Consider the following 16268-nt stretch of genomic DNA (forward strand, 5'->3'; position numbering starts at 1 on the left):
AAATCTCCAAAACGAAAAATTTTGTAATTCTTGACCATAATACACAGTGATCAGTAACATGTGTGGAGGTGAACAAGGAGAAAAAAAAAGGATTTTAAGCAGCTGGATTTCCACCCAATGGATTTCCACTGAATGTCTGACCATTCAGAACAAATATAAACACTTTTATCTTTAGTTGTAATTGGATGACACATCCTACAACCTAGTTTGTTTGAAGCAGGCTTATGATGATAAATGATATGATGAACTTTGAGCCACTTTTTGTGAAATCTGATGTGGTATCCACCTGAGTTGGGTTGTTTCTGGCTCAGCGTCGGCATGGTTGGCTGTGTTCTGGCACCACATGACAAAATATTGGCAGGCTTGTGCAACACGTTACGCACATAAACCCAAAACACCAGCTGATGTGGTTTCTTTGGAAGCTCCACTAAAGCTGCACAAAAGGATTTTTCAAAAGTGGAACCACCAGTGGTCTGTTCCACAATCAAGAGGTTAAAACTTCAGGTTTACAGGAAAGAGGCGTGATGGCAAACAGGAAGTAGTCTGACACATCTATGGCACAGTGAAAGGCAAGGCGGATGTGAATGGGTGGTGTTCTAGACTCAGCTCATACCAACACCTACTACTGTTTGACCTTTTTTTTGTCATTTGAGGAGCAATGTCAAATTCATGATACTCAAACAAACAAAAAAGAAATTTAAGGTTGTTAAACCACAGACATAATCTATAGTTAAGTGTTTGCAGAGATAAATCATATAGGATGTTATGATCGGGCAATCTTAGCATAGCATAAATACAATGGTAATGTCAATTTGTTGCTTTAAAGACTCACACACCAAAGTGCAACCTCAGAAGTGTTTATTCTGTGATTATTATTTTATAAAACAGAACAGATCCATTTACAGCCAAGACACTTTTTTTTCAAAAATAAACAAAACCAAAACTATTTTCTACACTTACGAAATATAAAAATGATCCCTGTCAGACAGATTTTTAAGCATCACAGTGACACTTCTGGGAAAATCCTGGTTTTAATTTGTCGTTATATGACTGTCCTTTGTTTTAATCCCAAAAAATCTTGGGTGTTTCGTTTTCTTTTTTTTTTCCTTTTTTTTTCCAGATAATTATTACCAAAAGCCCAGAGTTATTGCACGACTCCAAAAATGCCTGTGTCTCTGATGTTCTTTGTGTGTCACAGTAAATTAAAATGGAAACAAGACTCTGTTTGGTGTCAACAGAAAAGAATGTCAAATGCAGATGTAGAAGTATTTTTTAATACTTTAAGCTTGAACTGCTGCTGCCCTGTGGCTCCATCCTCCAGAGGAAATGTTTGGAAAAATCTACTGCTGCCACAAGGAACAGTGCGGTACATATAACTGGTTTCACTGTACAAGATACTCGATTTTTGTTCTACTGTTTCATGTACAAAAAAAGAGTATTGTCTGTACGGCTAATGCAGAACAGATGCAGGAGAAATCCTTGAGGAGAGACCTCTGCGTTTTTCTCCGACTGTATACGAAACTATTACAGAATAGATGCTACATAAACACATACAGAGAGGCCTCTACAGTGGCTGCAACTGTTGATTTTTTTTTTTCTCAACACAAGCGAAACCACAAATTCTCATTTTGATTTCCAGACATTTAGGTAAATAACCCTGGTGTGGGTGGGAAAGTTTCTCTCTGGTGTCCCTGGTGAAGCAAAGTGTAAAATGTAACCCACTAAAGACCCATAGAGATCTACAAGAGATCAATACAATTACAGACTTCTTTACAAAGGCAACTTTATAATACATACACACAAAAAAAGACCAGTGGAAACTCACTGCTCCAATGCCTTTATACTTGAATCATCTTCAAACAAATAGTTTGACATTTTGGGAAATATGATTATTCACTATCTCACTATCAGAATGAGGTGAGAATATTAACATCACTGTCATATCTGTGGGATGTGTACGGGGCTGGAGGCCAGGGGGCAATTAGCCTAGCTTAGCATAAAGAGTGGAGGGAAACGGCTTTCCTAGCTCTATCCAAAGTTTAAAAACAAACCTACCAACCGCAACCCAAAGTTCGCAAATTAACACCTTAATTATTTAAACCACACAAAGAGAGAAATAAAACTGACAATTTGAGGTTTTACATGGAGTGACTTGGTGGAATTCTTTCTTGATGTAGAGCAGCCAGGAGCAGTGATGACAGTACATAACTCCACTAAAGCACACATTCTCAGTTTGTCGTATGCATTAAAGGAATTAAATATAACAAGTGAATTAGTAAGTATAAATGATGATGGAAGCATGGCTTTTTAAGAACTCTAGGCTAGGCTATTTTTAGGCTAGGCTAGGGTAATCACCTCCAGGCTCCAGCTTCATAGTGAACTCACAGATATGAAAATGATATTGAACCTCTCATCTCACTTTCACAAAGAAAGCGAATCATTATATGTCCTTAAAATGTTTAACTGTTTAAGAAAAATAAGAATCTATCAGACAAGAAATGAAAGCACAAGTCCTTCTGTAAAACACATATTTCAAATTATAGACATAAAAAGTAGTGTTCCTTCTATACAGCTAAGACATTAAACCCAGTGCAAAGAGAATATTTCATAGTCTCAGTTTCTCCTTCACATACTGCCAAGAGGCGTAGCATCTATATTTATACAGTAAACAGCTACATCAAACCAAGGTTTCCAAAAATTAAAAGACCTGGCACCATTATCCATATATTTTTTAATGAAATCTAGAAGGGAACCATTTGTATCTGGAGTGGTCAAAGTGCTCACCAATATCTGGGAGTATGGTGCTGCTTTTGCTTAACTTTGCAAATATGCAGCCTCTAGACGTGATGATGTTTTCATAATCTACCACACAAGACTTGGTCCAATAGTGCTCGACTTGTACAACTCAATCTTCTGTTATTTGTAGAACTAAATTGCACTTTTAAACTTTAAAAAACTACATTTTGTTTAAAAAAGTGATATGTGTGTCATACCAGAGAGGCTCACTGGTTAAAAAGAATGATCTTTTAATCATCCACATATCTGTGTTTGCCAAGAAGCATAGCAACTTAAACCTTCCAGATTTTGGCATGGAGTTTGACATGAGGCCCTGTCACGGACTGAGAGATAGAGAGGGGATGGCAATTATCACGGTCAGAAAAAAAACCCGACCCTGCATGTAAAACATCCTGATAGTTTGTGGGAGACATCAGTGGTATGGTCTGGGTCCATGCTTTCCCGACAACACTGCTGAGAGATTCATGGAGGCTGGATCAAGTCTCTCCCATCAAGTCTTTTTCTCTCTCTTCATCTCTCGAGTTTGTCCTTCATTGTGCTTCATGTTTACATTTATTTGAGATGAATTCATCTGAATTTCATGAAGTTCAGTGGAGATGAATCTTTGTCCACTTCTGAGATGAAATTTCAATAATAATATGAGATGATCTTGAAATTCAGGTTTATTGTAGATGTGGATTTTTACTGATGACCAGAGTGGGCACCGTGCAGTTACAGCAATCATAATCTTCCTATAGCATGTGCCGTCACCAGAGGGCTTAGAGTGCAGGGAAACAGACTCCTGGAGCACGTAGGAGCTTTGTGTCTTGCTCAAAGGCACTTTAATTAAGACAAGCACTGATATCCCAAGTCCCTAAATCCTTCCCTACAATGCAGCCAAAGATGAATTTCCCAAGTATGAGGTCATGTTCAAGAATTCAATCAATCTAAAAATAAGCAATTAGCACTTATATATATTTTTTCCTTTAACAAGAGCGCCCTATTTGTCAGTGAAGTGTTTTCCAGCTTGTAATTTTTTTCTCAAAAACTGTGGCTTTTGGCTCTGCACAGTTCCAGCAACCATTCATTTTAAATTACAGTGGGAATCTATGAGAGATAAACCAAACATGACAATGACTTGATTTAAAGTATGAGCCAAAACTAATCCTGATACTTTCTCCCTATAATATAACAAATGGTTCAGATGAACCAAACCAAACTGTGCAGTATGAAAGGAGGTATGAGATCATGGAGTATTTATCCAGTGATACAGGCACTGTAATAGACAGCACTGCTGGCATCAGAAAGAGCAGATATAAGAGGGCTGCTCCCTTCATCACACCCATTAGCACCACTCATTATGCCACTGACATCCCTGTTAATGATACTGCTAACATTGTTATTAATGTTACTACCTATGCTATTGCTACTGCGGCCACCCAGGACTTTGGACCCTCCCCCACAGCCCCCACCAAGTCCAAAGGCGTCCTCTCGATTCCTTCCAATATTCACATACTGGTCGAATTCATGCCTGTCCACCTCGGACCAAAACTCAGCAGAAGAAGACCCCAAATGGCCGGAGGACTCTGGGTTTGAAGGGTCCAAGTGCACAGGGGGAAGGAAAGTTGACGAGGGGATGGAGGAAGAGCAGGAGGAGGGAGAACTTTCAGGGGGAGGGGAAAGCTGCCCCAGGTGAGAAGGGGTGAAATGGGGAGCATTCTGGGCGGCGCTTCCATACATCTGACTGAAGTAGCTAACAGGAGCAGTACTCAAGGATGATTGGTGGCATTTTATTGGTTCAGAGAGGCTGATAGAGGGCTGGGGGAAGGAAACAGGGGAGGGGGAGGTTGATAGAGACTGTGGGCACTTTACTGGACTCCTTAAGGAGATGTGGTGACCGGAGGCATGAGCAGGATTTAACCTGGGGTTGACTGAATTCACCAGCACTGAAGTGACGGAGCTCATGCTCGAGGTCATATTTGACTCAACAGAACTCATTCTAGAGTCAATTCTGGAGCTTCGACCTGGACTCAAACTGGAATTCATACTGGTGCTCAAACTGGCACCAACACTCATTCCTGAACCCTGACCATGTGTTGCTGTGCCGTGTATGGAGTTGTGGTGACTGTGGTTGTTGTAGTGATGGCTGTAATGTTGGTTATGGGGGTGAAGGTGGTGGTGGTACCCACTCCAGCCTCCCATCCCCCCCTCCTCTTGCATGTGCTGGGGGAAAAACACAGATTCACCAGCTCCATCTTCCAGAACGTCCAGAGGGGACATCTCTGGAGTGGGCAGGCCATAGCTCTCCAGCTCTGGGTGTCCTGGGCCCTGGAGGTCCCTGAAGTGCCCCAGTGAGGGCAGCAGGTGGTGGGGGTGATGGTGGTGAGGAGGGTGAGCACCTGGATGTCCGTATGCAGAACCTCCAGAGACACTTTCTGCACCCAAGGGACTCATGCCAGGTCCTAATCCAAGGCCTGGTGCACCACCCTGGGCCAGGCTGTGAAGGAGAAGCCCCGGTTCAACCCGCTTGAGTTTTTTGGTGGTCTTTTTTCGACGAGGCCTGTACTTGTAGTTTGGGTGATCCTGGAGGTGCTGAACACGAAGTCGCTCTGCTTCCTCCACAAATGGTCGCTTGTCGGTGGCACTCAGGGCCTTCCATGACTGACCTGAAAGGTACAACAAAGACAAAATTACAAAATAGTAAACATTATATTTATTATCAAAGGTTATTGACCAAAGAAAGACGGTACACAGGACAAGCATCTCTATGTATCCCACTGACAATCATTATTAAAGTCCTCATCATCATCATCCTTACCAGACAATAGATTCTATGGCTGCAAATCATTTTAATTATTGATTAGTAATTATTTGCCCTGAAAAATATCATAAAGTTGTGAAAAAATGCAATTTACAAATTTCTAAAGAGCAACACTGACATATTTAAAATACTTATGTTCAATAAACAGTTTGAAACCTTCAAAATCGGAGGCCTTCAGTTTACTTTCATAGAACACAAATTAAAAAAACTCTGCTCATATTCACATTTTAGGAGCAGGAAGCAGTGAAATGCCAGCAGCTCTCCTTCAAAATAACAGAGTAACTGATTATCAAAATTGTCTATTGATCAACTAATCTATTCATTGACTAATTGTTTCAGCTCGAGTAGAATCCCTGTCAAAGTTAGAACAATCCCCTCTGGTTCAAGTACTGATTTAAGATGGGCCCTCTCACTGCAGTGCCTCAACTGTGTCTCCACATGTCTGTGTGTTCAAACCACTGAAATAAACACTGGTGATAATTCAGCCGATGGAACGTCCCACAAAGCTTAATTTAGTGGTGGGTACTTAACATCACAGCAACTGCATTAAGAGATGATATTCCCGGTTTGCCCTTTGTTGTAGACACCAGCAGCCTGATGGTTTAGGAGCCATGCGTCCCTTCAGAAACTTTATGGTTTGTATTACAGAGCGGCTAAAGCTGCAGACAGTGACTGAGCTGAGCAATTCTTGGTGTAAACAGGACACATTGTGTGATTGTGTGGTGAAATAACAAAGAGGGAAAAGTGCAACATGCTGCTTTATATATTATATATTTTGTTATATAAAGTTTGTAGTTTCCTCACTGGAGAAACAGCAGCTGTGGTCAGCTCAGGTTCATGTCAGTTGGACTCTATGTTATAATAAAACTGAGTCTGGATGGAGAGTGGAGAAGTGATTTATACTGCAGGAGAGATTTGACAGGTTTCTAATGACATTTATTTCCACTTTGTCAGTGAGGAAAATTAAAAAACAAACTTTTTACACCTCTCAATCTTGCTGAGTGTTTGATGCTAATTTTGATGTGGAGATTGAGGAAACTCGGTGAAGTTTTATTTTCACTTCTCTGCAAGTTGTTTTAAATTTGTAATGTGAAACAGTCCAATTGTTCTTCAGCCGATCATAATTTATTACAGATGTTAGTTTACTACTTCAAGAACTGGAACCTTAGTGAATCTGAATAAATTCACAGATTCAACAAGTCAGCAAATGAGCTTCACTCTCCCAAAATACTTTGATTGTAATAATAAAATAAACCAACTGTACGTCGAACACAATTAGCAAAAAATAATTATTTAATCTACATATAAACATTATGGAATGGTGTCAATTTAAATCTTATTTAAATGATTCATTATTTTTTTAACTGTTTTGTCAATAGAAGTGAGTAAGACACATGTTGTGTAAACATAAATATGTGTTTTGGTGTGTCAGACATTTTAAAGCTAATTCTAATCTGCTGCTCTGCATGGTTTATATTAGTATTATTGGAGCTTCTGGGACTATAGATGACTCAGATGGGTGGGGTTTGTCACACTGAGCAAAGCTGGTCAGACATCAGTTACATATTTGAAAGTAACTTGATAAAAGTGTTGTTTCATATGTTGATTCAGATGATCTGAAGTGTTCAGGGCCCCGTTACCCAATGATCTTAGCTCGGCCCTGATGTGGTAGATTTCATACTTCAACAAACATGAAAAATGAATTGATCAATGTCTGGTGATTCACAGATTTGTCTCCTTGACAAAGCAGTGAACTCTAACAGGATTTCATGAGTCCAGGCTGAATTTTTTGATGCTCTAAATACTGATGAGGCTAAAGTTTTGGTTGTTGTCTTACCGAGCATCTTGCTGAGCACAGCATTGTGCAGGTCAGGGTTCTGCAGGGCAAGTCGCTTCCTCTCATCTTTGGCCCACACCATGAAGGCATTCATGGGCCTTCGGATCCTCTGCTCGCCCCCCACGGCCTTCCCGTCGGCCGACACACCTCCTGCCTGGGTCAGGTCCGGACTCTGTCCCCCTGAACTGGGCGTCAGAGACATCCTCGGTTCTGCTCTCCTCATGCTCCCGGGTCCAAGGCCATCGGGAGAACTGCAGTCCCCGGAGAGGCTCTGCTCAAAACCCCTTTCAGAATCAGAAGCAGGACTCGGGGTTCTGGAAGTCCAGGGGCCCCCGAGGGACACCCGGCTTGGATGCAGGAGAGTCTCCCTAGACAAGCTGGGCTCGGTTAAATTCATTCCAGAACCGGGCTTGGTTTCAACTTTTAGTCCAAGTGAAATTCTGCAAACGTCTGTCTCAATTTGTTGGGTTGCAAAGTTCTGGAAAAGATTTGTAACTCAAAGTGTTTCAGGCGACAAAGAGAAAGATCAAGAGAGGAATTTGATGGATTTGGAGCACAAATCCCAAAGCAAAGCATCGAGATCTGAGAGGAGGGAGAAGAGGAGAAAGAAAGAGAAAACAAACACGTTGTGGTGCAGGATATTCCCCCTGAAAACGATCCACAATGACTCTGCCTCTTTCTTCTCTTCACTCTTTTTTTCTAAAAGACAACAGTTCTTGTTTGGAGTGTGCGGTGCAGCGGTTTGTCCAGAGCTTGATTCCCCTTCGTCACTCAGGCCGTCCGACTCACTGTCTCTCTGTCTGTCTGCCCTGTTTGAAAGTTTTGAAACTTGTGGCCAGATTTAACCAACCCACGCTGTGTATATATACCCCGCCCTGACCAATCAGATAAATATATAGCTGGGGATTTAACCAATGAGACACCAGGTGGGCGCGAGGGGAAGGAACGAGTGTGTGTGGGAGACAGGGCAAAGGAGGGAGGGAGGAGGTGGGGGTGGGTGGGTGTGTGGTGGGGGGGTCCAAACGTTGCCTCTCCCTCTTTCCTTCGCTGCGACCGCCACCCTTTCCTCCCCCCTGAAGCTTTGCATGCGCACACACACACACACACACACACACACACACACACACACAGACACACACAGACACACACACACACACACACACACACATACCCTGTCTGCCTGTACAGGGAGATGTAATCAGAGAGGTTCCATTGTTTCTGCCCAACTGAGAGTGGAGCTTCTCACACACACACACACACAAACGCAAATACACACATTCAAGACACACATGCATGCAAACAGAAGCATCCACACACCCACACATGCACACATATATCAATGCACAGATACACATGCATGAAACAACACATTAAAATGAGAGGCAACACATTTATGATAGATAGCAATCAAATGAGACACACATAGTATGTTTCTATATGTGATAGTGCGGGCTCACAGTGTGTGTGTGTGTTTAAGTGTGGGTGTGTGTGTGTGTGTGTGTGTGTGTGTATTTGAGGGCAGGACAGCGGTAACACAGTCGACCACAGTCCCAACCAGAGCAATTAGTGGCTGAACTTAACAACAAGTCATTGGGGGAGAAAGAGAGGGGGGGGTGGGGTGGGGGGGGTGGGGGGGGGGGGGGGGGCACTGAGGGGAGTGAGGGGAGTTGGGGGCAGTTGCTCAAAAAAGATACTCAGCTTAACTTAAAGTGCTCTGTGACACAGGATTGGTCGATTAATCAATGTTTCAAATGACAGAAAGTTCATCAGCAACAATTTGATAATTGATATTAATTTATCAGCAAATAGTCTTTGTTTTCAGTTGAAAGTGTTGGAACTGTTTGCTGTTTTTCTGCGGTTTATGTTTGACTTTTGACTGTTGGTCGGACCGTTGTTTTTTTTTTTCAATTTTATGACATCATTTAAGATTAAATAAACTAAGGAGAAAAAAAAAGTTAATTAAGTTGATGGAGTTTGTAAAACACAGGACGATTTTTCATACATCACTTAACACACCTGACCACCGTGCGGTTGCGAACAGAGTCGCCCTGTCGCGTGAAACGTCACATCACACATCACGTATTTAATGAAAGTTACCTTTTCATCATAAAGGAAAATGTATTGAGACGTGAGGCATTCATGTGCTGCTCAGAGGTTCTGAAATCAGAAACATGGCAGTGTTGCATTCATGAGCTGCTCTGAGCTGTGGGAAAACTGATGCCAGAGGAAGGAGTATGATGAGAAGTTAATGGGATTTTGGCAGCTCATTGGATTAAATGTTTTAGTGTAATACAAAATAATAAATGTTGTTATATCTTAATCTTAGTAGCACATAAAAACCTTTTTGTGTCTACTACACATCCTGAGTTCCTAACAGCTACTGAAGTGAATCTGTTCTTTTAAGATGAATATTATATGTGGTGTGTTTGTCTGTCTGCCAAGGACATGCCCCCCCACCCTCCATCCCCCTTCCTCCACCACAGTATAATTACCCCCTGCACACACACTCACACACACACACTCACACACACACGCACTGACTTTCCTCCCCACGCCCAGCTCCAGGGGAGACTGCTGTGGCGTCTCAGAGCCTCCTGCTCGACCAACCAGGAACAACTCCCACTTACCACTGCTATCCCAGGCTCCCTGTGTGTGTGTGTGTGTGTGTGTGTGTGTGTGTGTGTGTGTCTACTACATCTTTATTTCATTGTTTAAATTGAGTCTCAAGCACCCACTTATAGCTCCTGCACCTGATCTGTCAGCACATATTATATTGTTTTATTGTATAGAGGAACTATTGTAAAATCAGTATCAGTTACAGAGTCATGCAATAGCTGTGCATACACTCAGGGTAAGTAAAGCAATTAAAAAGCACAAACATGAGACAAACATGCAACTGAATTAAAAGTTTGAATATGGTAAAATCATATAAAAACAAAAAGTGGCATCAAACCAGGAATAAATACATTTAAAATAAAAAAAAAGAACAGGTGATCCGATTTCAGCTCCTGAAGTCTGTTCTATCTCAGCGGAGCAAAACATTTAAAGGAGTAGTTCGAAGTTTTGGGAACCCTGCGTTTAGATGCGTTAGATGTCCATGTCTTTTCTGATTATAAAGCAGGTCTAGGTTCTATATTAATGCTGAGAAAGTATCAAAGCAGTCACCGTTCTCAGCCACACCCCAAGTCCCGCCCACCTGGACCAACTATCCGACCTTGCAGGATTTGGTTTCTCTGATTGTTTACCTGAAATTTACTATATATATATATTTTTATTAGATCACTCTGAAAATAGTCGGCCAATCATAAGAGAGACTATGAGCCTGATTGGCTGACCGACCTGTTGTTATGAGAGCTTCAGAGAAAGGCCTGAGAGAGAAGATGTAAAATTACATTGAGATGTGCTCAAAACCACAAATATATCTTCTTATAGATATAAAAACTGGAAAACATGTAAAATATCGGACCTTTAAGAAGATCATGCTCTGGTACCTGTACAGGGACCAGAATAAAACCCAGTGCCCACGACTATCTGCATTCGGCGCTGTAGCCCAGCAGACGGATAAAATAGATGTGAGTATGAACTTTTCCCTAAAACCACAAATATTTAATTGTATGGTTCTGTTTTTGTATGGCTCAAACCAAAAAGATATACAACGGAGGGAAACAGACTAATTGTTTCCAGTCTTTGTGCTAAACTGGACTGTCACCTTCCAGCTTCAGCTCCAGCACGGCCATCCTGAGTCAGGATTTTCAGGGTCGACTCAGAGTCGAACTTCAGTTCAACTTTGGTATTTTAGTTTGTCATGTGCTCGCTTGTGGGTTCATGCTTTTTCTTGCAGATATCTTCAATACGGCTCACCTACACGTCTGAGAAATATATCACTCACTCCCCTGTGTCAGCTCAGCTCACCTGCAGAGCAGCTGCCTCACACGCTGTGGAGCAGCTCTCCCGTGAGGCTGCTGTCAGCGCTGTCAGCCACACACTGTTACACTGGGGTGACAAGGTGTCTTGTCAGAAACTACCATAGCACAAGAGATCATTTCGACCTGTGCCTCATGTAAAGCCAGACCATCAGGTTTTTATTCTCTATGGACCTTGAATCTGTATAAATATCAGCTTTCCTTTATTAGTTCATTTATTTTTGCTTTCACACATTATGGTAACGTAGCCAGTGTGATCTGAGTGAGGAAATGTTGGATTCAGCAGAGGAACATAGATCACCTGACATCCCAGCATTCTTCACCTTCACCTCGTCTGTTATGTTCTTATATCAGGACACCGCAGAGTTCATTATCACTTCACGTCCCATCCACAGTGTGTGTGTGTGTGTGTGTGTGTGTGTGACAGTGTCGTGGCACCACACCTTTGCCACAAAGGAAATTTGGCAGTGACTCCAGACTTTGTGGCGAGAAAGAAAAGAGAGAGAGAGAGAGAAGGGAGGACATGGCAAGAGGGACATTTTTCCTTACAACTTCTGATAATACACACACACACACACACACACACACACACACACACACACACACATACAGACACACACACACACACACACATTTCCTTGCACGCACATACACACACACACAAACACAAACAAACACGCACCCACATTCTGGACAAGAACCCAAGACACAATGGCATCATAATGGGTGTGTTTACTAGCGTGTGTGTGTGTGTGTGTGTGTGAGTGTTTATGTGTGGGAGAGGTCATGTTCACACACCGTTCTATTTTCGAATGCGCTGAAGGAGGGAAGTGTGTGTGATGATGGATGGGAGACACACACATGCACACACACACTGTTAACACGGATCGCTGCGGGAATCCCCCACCTCTATCACCCACTCACACACACACTCACACACACACACACACCCACACACACACACAGTTGCATAATGCACAAACTGCACAAAAGAAACTATAGACACACGCAAATGCATACAACACACATAATTTGTATGACCTTTGACCTTTACAAATTGGACTTTACAAACCTTCATGAACTGAACAAGTAGCACTTTAATTAAAAAACAAAAAAAAAACGAATATTTTCAGGATCATTAATTTTTTCTTTTTGAGTTAAAGTGATACAGACAAAAAATACTTGTGTCAGTTTGTATCTTTACATGCACTTATACAATGGCCTCCAAAAAATCTTGAGATTGGCTTGAAGATGTGGATTAACTTTTGTAACTGAACAAATATGATGCAGGTGTTTGCAGTTATTTTAATTAATGTCCAGTAACTGTGGGCAAAGATAGTAAGACAGGATTTGCTGAAAATAAATAAAAAAATAAAAGATGACTTAGCACAAAACAGAAAGCACAGCTGACACTAATGGGAATGTTGGTTTTTGTGATTATTGGTTTGTAAAGCAAAATACATTTTTGACTTCACAATTGCGCTGTATGGAAAGTTTAGGGATCAGCACCAAATTTCATGGCAATCCATCCAATGGTTGTTGAGACATTCCACAAAAGAAAATGTCATCCTTATGGTGGCACTAAAGAAAAAGTCAGGGATCACCAAAATCAGTAGGATTCATCCTCTGGGAACCATGAATGTCTACACCAAATTTCATGGCAATCCATCCAATGGTTGTTGAGGTATCCAGTCTGGACCAAAGTGATGAACCAACCAAGATGGACTTTGCAGTGGTTGTTCCTTGAGCCATGCTTTAGGGATGCTTCAGCATGGATAAAAAAATGGTTATGGAATAAAAAGTATCACATCTTAAATCGCGCCGCACTGTTGCCTCACAGCAAGAGGGTCCTGGGTTCAAACCCGCCCACCAGCTGGGACCTTTCTGTCTTCCCTGTGCCTGTGTGAGTTTCCTCCAGGTTCTCCGGCTTCCTCCCACAATCCAAAGACATGCAGGGTAGGTTAATTGGTGACTCTAAATTGCCCTTTACTATGAATGTTTATCTCTATATGTCAGCGCTGTGGTAGACTGGCGACCTGTCCAGGGTGTACCCCACCCTCACCCACTGTCAGCTAGGATTAGGTTGCAAACACTGGAAAAAGTACAGAGACGGTCTTTTGGGTGTGTTGATGACAGCGGAGGACCTACATCATGGACACAGCGACATCATTAAACTACATAAAGTTTATTTTTGAAAGCTCTGGTCATTTTATTTTGAGTGTTGAATGTTGCAACCTGCTGACTCTGCACGAATACATCTTGTTATATTGTGTTTTTTGGTAATTATCCTTTTTTCTCTTCAAGTCTTGGCATGCTGAGTGGGCTCCACGACGAGTTTCACAATCCCATGAAACCCATTCAAAACCCACTGTACAATTCAAAAGGTGCTGCCCAATGAGAAAATGAGTCTTGGTTGTTTTGGTATTTTTCTTGTCTTAGATGTCGCCATGGTCATTTATGTGTTTATGTGTGATGTTTTATGATTCAAAAATGCTTGGGTGTGATTGAGAAAATTAACCATTTTTTTCCAAATGTTCCCCTTGAACTGGAGGTTTATACGAAGCTTCACATGCTGGGTTGGTTTCAGGGTCCTGGAGTGTCTGGAAGTCAATCCAAACTCTGATTGAATAATTTCATAAATATCAGCCTATGTGTGAAAATGAGACTGTTTTTCCAAACAGCTGCAAAGGCTGATAATAAATGTTTTATTTTTCCCTTTTGGAGACACAGTAACAATATGAAAACATCTGTTGCTCAGGCTCTCCACAGCTGGAACAAATACTTCTTAAGACTGTCTCGTTGTCTCATTTTCTTTATTTGTAAGAATTAAGCTCTTCGAGAGCATCGAAAGTCTTGTATTTATCTGTCAGATTTGCATTTGAAGAGAATATTTACCTCACGGCATTTAACCTTGAGCTGTCAGAGCAGATATCGCTATTAAAAATACACTCAGGCAACAATTATATGGAAAAACCTGAATAAATAAGTGGAGAAATGAACCATTGGCAGATGGTGCAGATCCATGCGGGGTATAAGGGGTCACTGACTGACTAATCAGACTCAGAAAAAACTTAATTGCCCATCTTAAGAGATGGAATGTGATCTGGATTTGATCTGACTGAGTATGAAAATGATGCAAATTTAGTCCATTTAAAGCAAAAGACTGGGTTGACATTTGTGGTTTTGAGAGGGATGTTAACAACTATTGCATTGATTGCCGTGAAATTTGGTGCGGAGGGTGAAGTTGTTGTTTATATTTCCTCTTGCACTATTCTTAGTTCAATTTTAATTTGTCCAATACTTTGATTTATGACCAAACACCTACAGAATTAATGACAGTCCCATCACTCTCAGCAGTGCTTTGTGAATGGTGCTAAATAGCATGTTAGCATGCTAAAATGCTAACCTAAGATGGTGAAAATGCTAACTTGTCTTTCCCACTTACAATAACTGTCTTGATATTTCAGACCCTGCCACTCCCACCTGCCCTTTAGTAACCCCATCACATCCCATCTTTCCAGTCACCTGTTCCCCACTCCCTGATAGATTTTCACCTGCTCCTTCCCACATTGCCAATCATGCCATCCACAGGTAGCTCCTCAGCCTTTTCCCTGCATGTTATTGGACTCCAGCTGGTTTCCACCTGTCAGCCTGTTACTGACCCCTGCCTGTCTACTGACTCCATCCCTCACACTACAACACACCTTATAATAAAGGTGAACTGCTTGAACTTACCACTGTAGATTGGAATTCAGACTCAAACTCTTGGCCTTGTTTCCGTCATCACTGATCTATATATCAATTTAAAGAACATTGTTGACGTGAAATAACACGTCAAACTAGGTGATTTAGTTTTTACACCTCTCTTACTCCTTTTATTTGAATAACATCTATGGTCTAATAATTACCATAGGTTGGTTCAGTCAATTTTTTCTTGAGGCAAGAAAGACATTGAATGTGTTTCTACCTGCTCACAGTCTCTGAGGACGTCGGGCTGAACGCCTAACACAAGAACACCAGCTCTCTTTCTATCTTGATCTTAAACTGCAACTAACCCAGAGACAGTCAGCATCCGGTTGCACTGTCAGCTATCTGTCTGTCTCTCTGCCTGTCTATTCATAGCCCAGCAGCAGAGCTTATCATTTCTTATCCTGTAATTAATGCACTGCAGCACCGCAGGACAATATACGACCTTTCCCACTGAACACAGCGCCTCTGTTCTCTAGTCGAACACTTGTTTTTGTCTCTCATCACTTGTGTCCCGTTGTCTTCTTTCTCTCACCGCCCCTGTCATTTTCTCTTTTTCTTTAAGTGACTCTCACGCTATTGCTCTCTCTCCCTCTCCGCCCCCCCCCCACCCCCACCCCAAACACACACACTCTGCCTCCTTGACAGAAGTATTCAGATACATATATATATATTTTAAAATCTTCTCAATGCTCAGGAAGTCTCAGGAAATCAGGAAACTCTGCTGCTTTTTCTCAGAGCAGGCAGACACAGGAAGGTGAGCAGCAAGGGTCAGGAGATAAAAGAGATGCATTGTGGGAAAGAGACCAGCAGGCCATGTGATGTCATGATCAGGATTATATGTGTCATCATTTATGACGGGTAGATCAGTGACTCAGTGGTTGGAGCTGTGACCTGAGATAGAAAGCCCCGGGTTCAAGTTTCGGCCGTTGTCCTTTTTGCACTCACAGAGTTTCTGTTTTATTTTTTCTCATTTGCATGAAAGGAAAAAAAAAACTGCACCAATACATACTTTATTTATCAATAAAGTTCAATTCTAAACTGTTCTCTTCCTCTACAGAAATGTAATATTTGCCGTATATGTCATTTATAAGGGAAAATATTATCACATATATACTTCCTCTGGATATATTATATTTATAACATGTATGAAATACCCACAGTA

At 41.6% G+C, this 16268-nt stretch overlaps 1 protein-coding gene across 1 annotated transcript; it reads right to left on the reverse strand.

Moving 5' to 3' along the window:
* Positions 1-1090: 1090 nt before the first annotated feature.
* sox18 (SRY-box transcription factor 18) lies at positions 1091-8270 on the reverse strand. Its single transcript, XM_071477481.1, has 2 exons — positions 7434-8270; positions 1091-5441 (listed from the first exon to the last, which is right to left on the reverse strand). Exons 1-2 carry the CDS (start codon positions 7828-7830, stop codon positions 4033-4035), a joined length of 1806 nt encoding a protein of 601 aa, XP_071333582.1. The 5' UTR covers positions 7831-8270; the 3' UTR covers positions 1091-4032.
* Positions 8271-16268: the final 7998 nt, after the last annotated feature.

The sequence above is a fragment of the Trachinotus anak genome, unplaced genomic scaffold (genome assembly GCF_046630095.1).
Source record: "Trachinotus anak isolate AG129_WGS33_773 ecotype Australia unplaced genomic scaffold, CSIRO_AGI_Tana_v1 ptg000004l, whole genome shotgun sequence".
In the NCBI taxonomy this organism is placed as follows: Eukaryota; Metazoa; Chordata; class Actinopteri; order Carangiformes; family Carangidae; genus Trachinotus; species Trachinotus anak.

What these genes read in the sequence shown, in the direction of transcription:
- sox18 (XM_071477481.1), bottom strand. Translation starts at nt 7,830, where the DNA reads ATGAATTTAACCGAGCCCAGCTTGTCTAGGGAGACTCTCCTGCATCCA. An exon ending in TGTGCTCAGCAAGATGCTCG is followed by an intron (nt 5,442 to 7,433) that starts GTAAGACAACAA and finishes TGTACCTTTCAG; the next exon opens with GTCAGTCATGGAAGGCCCTG.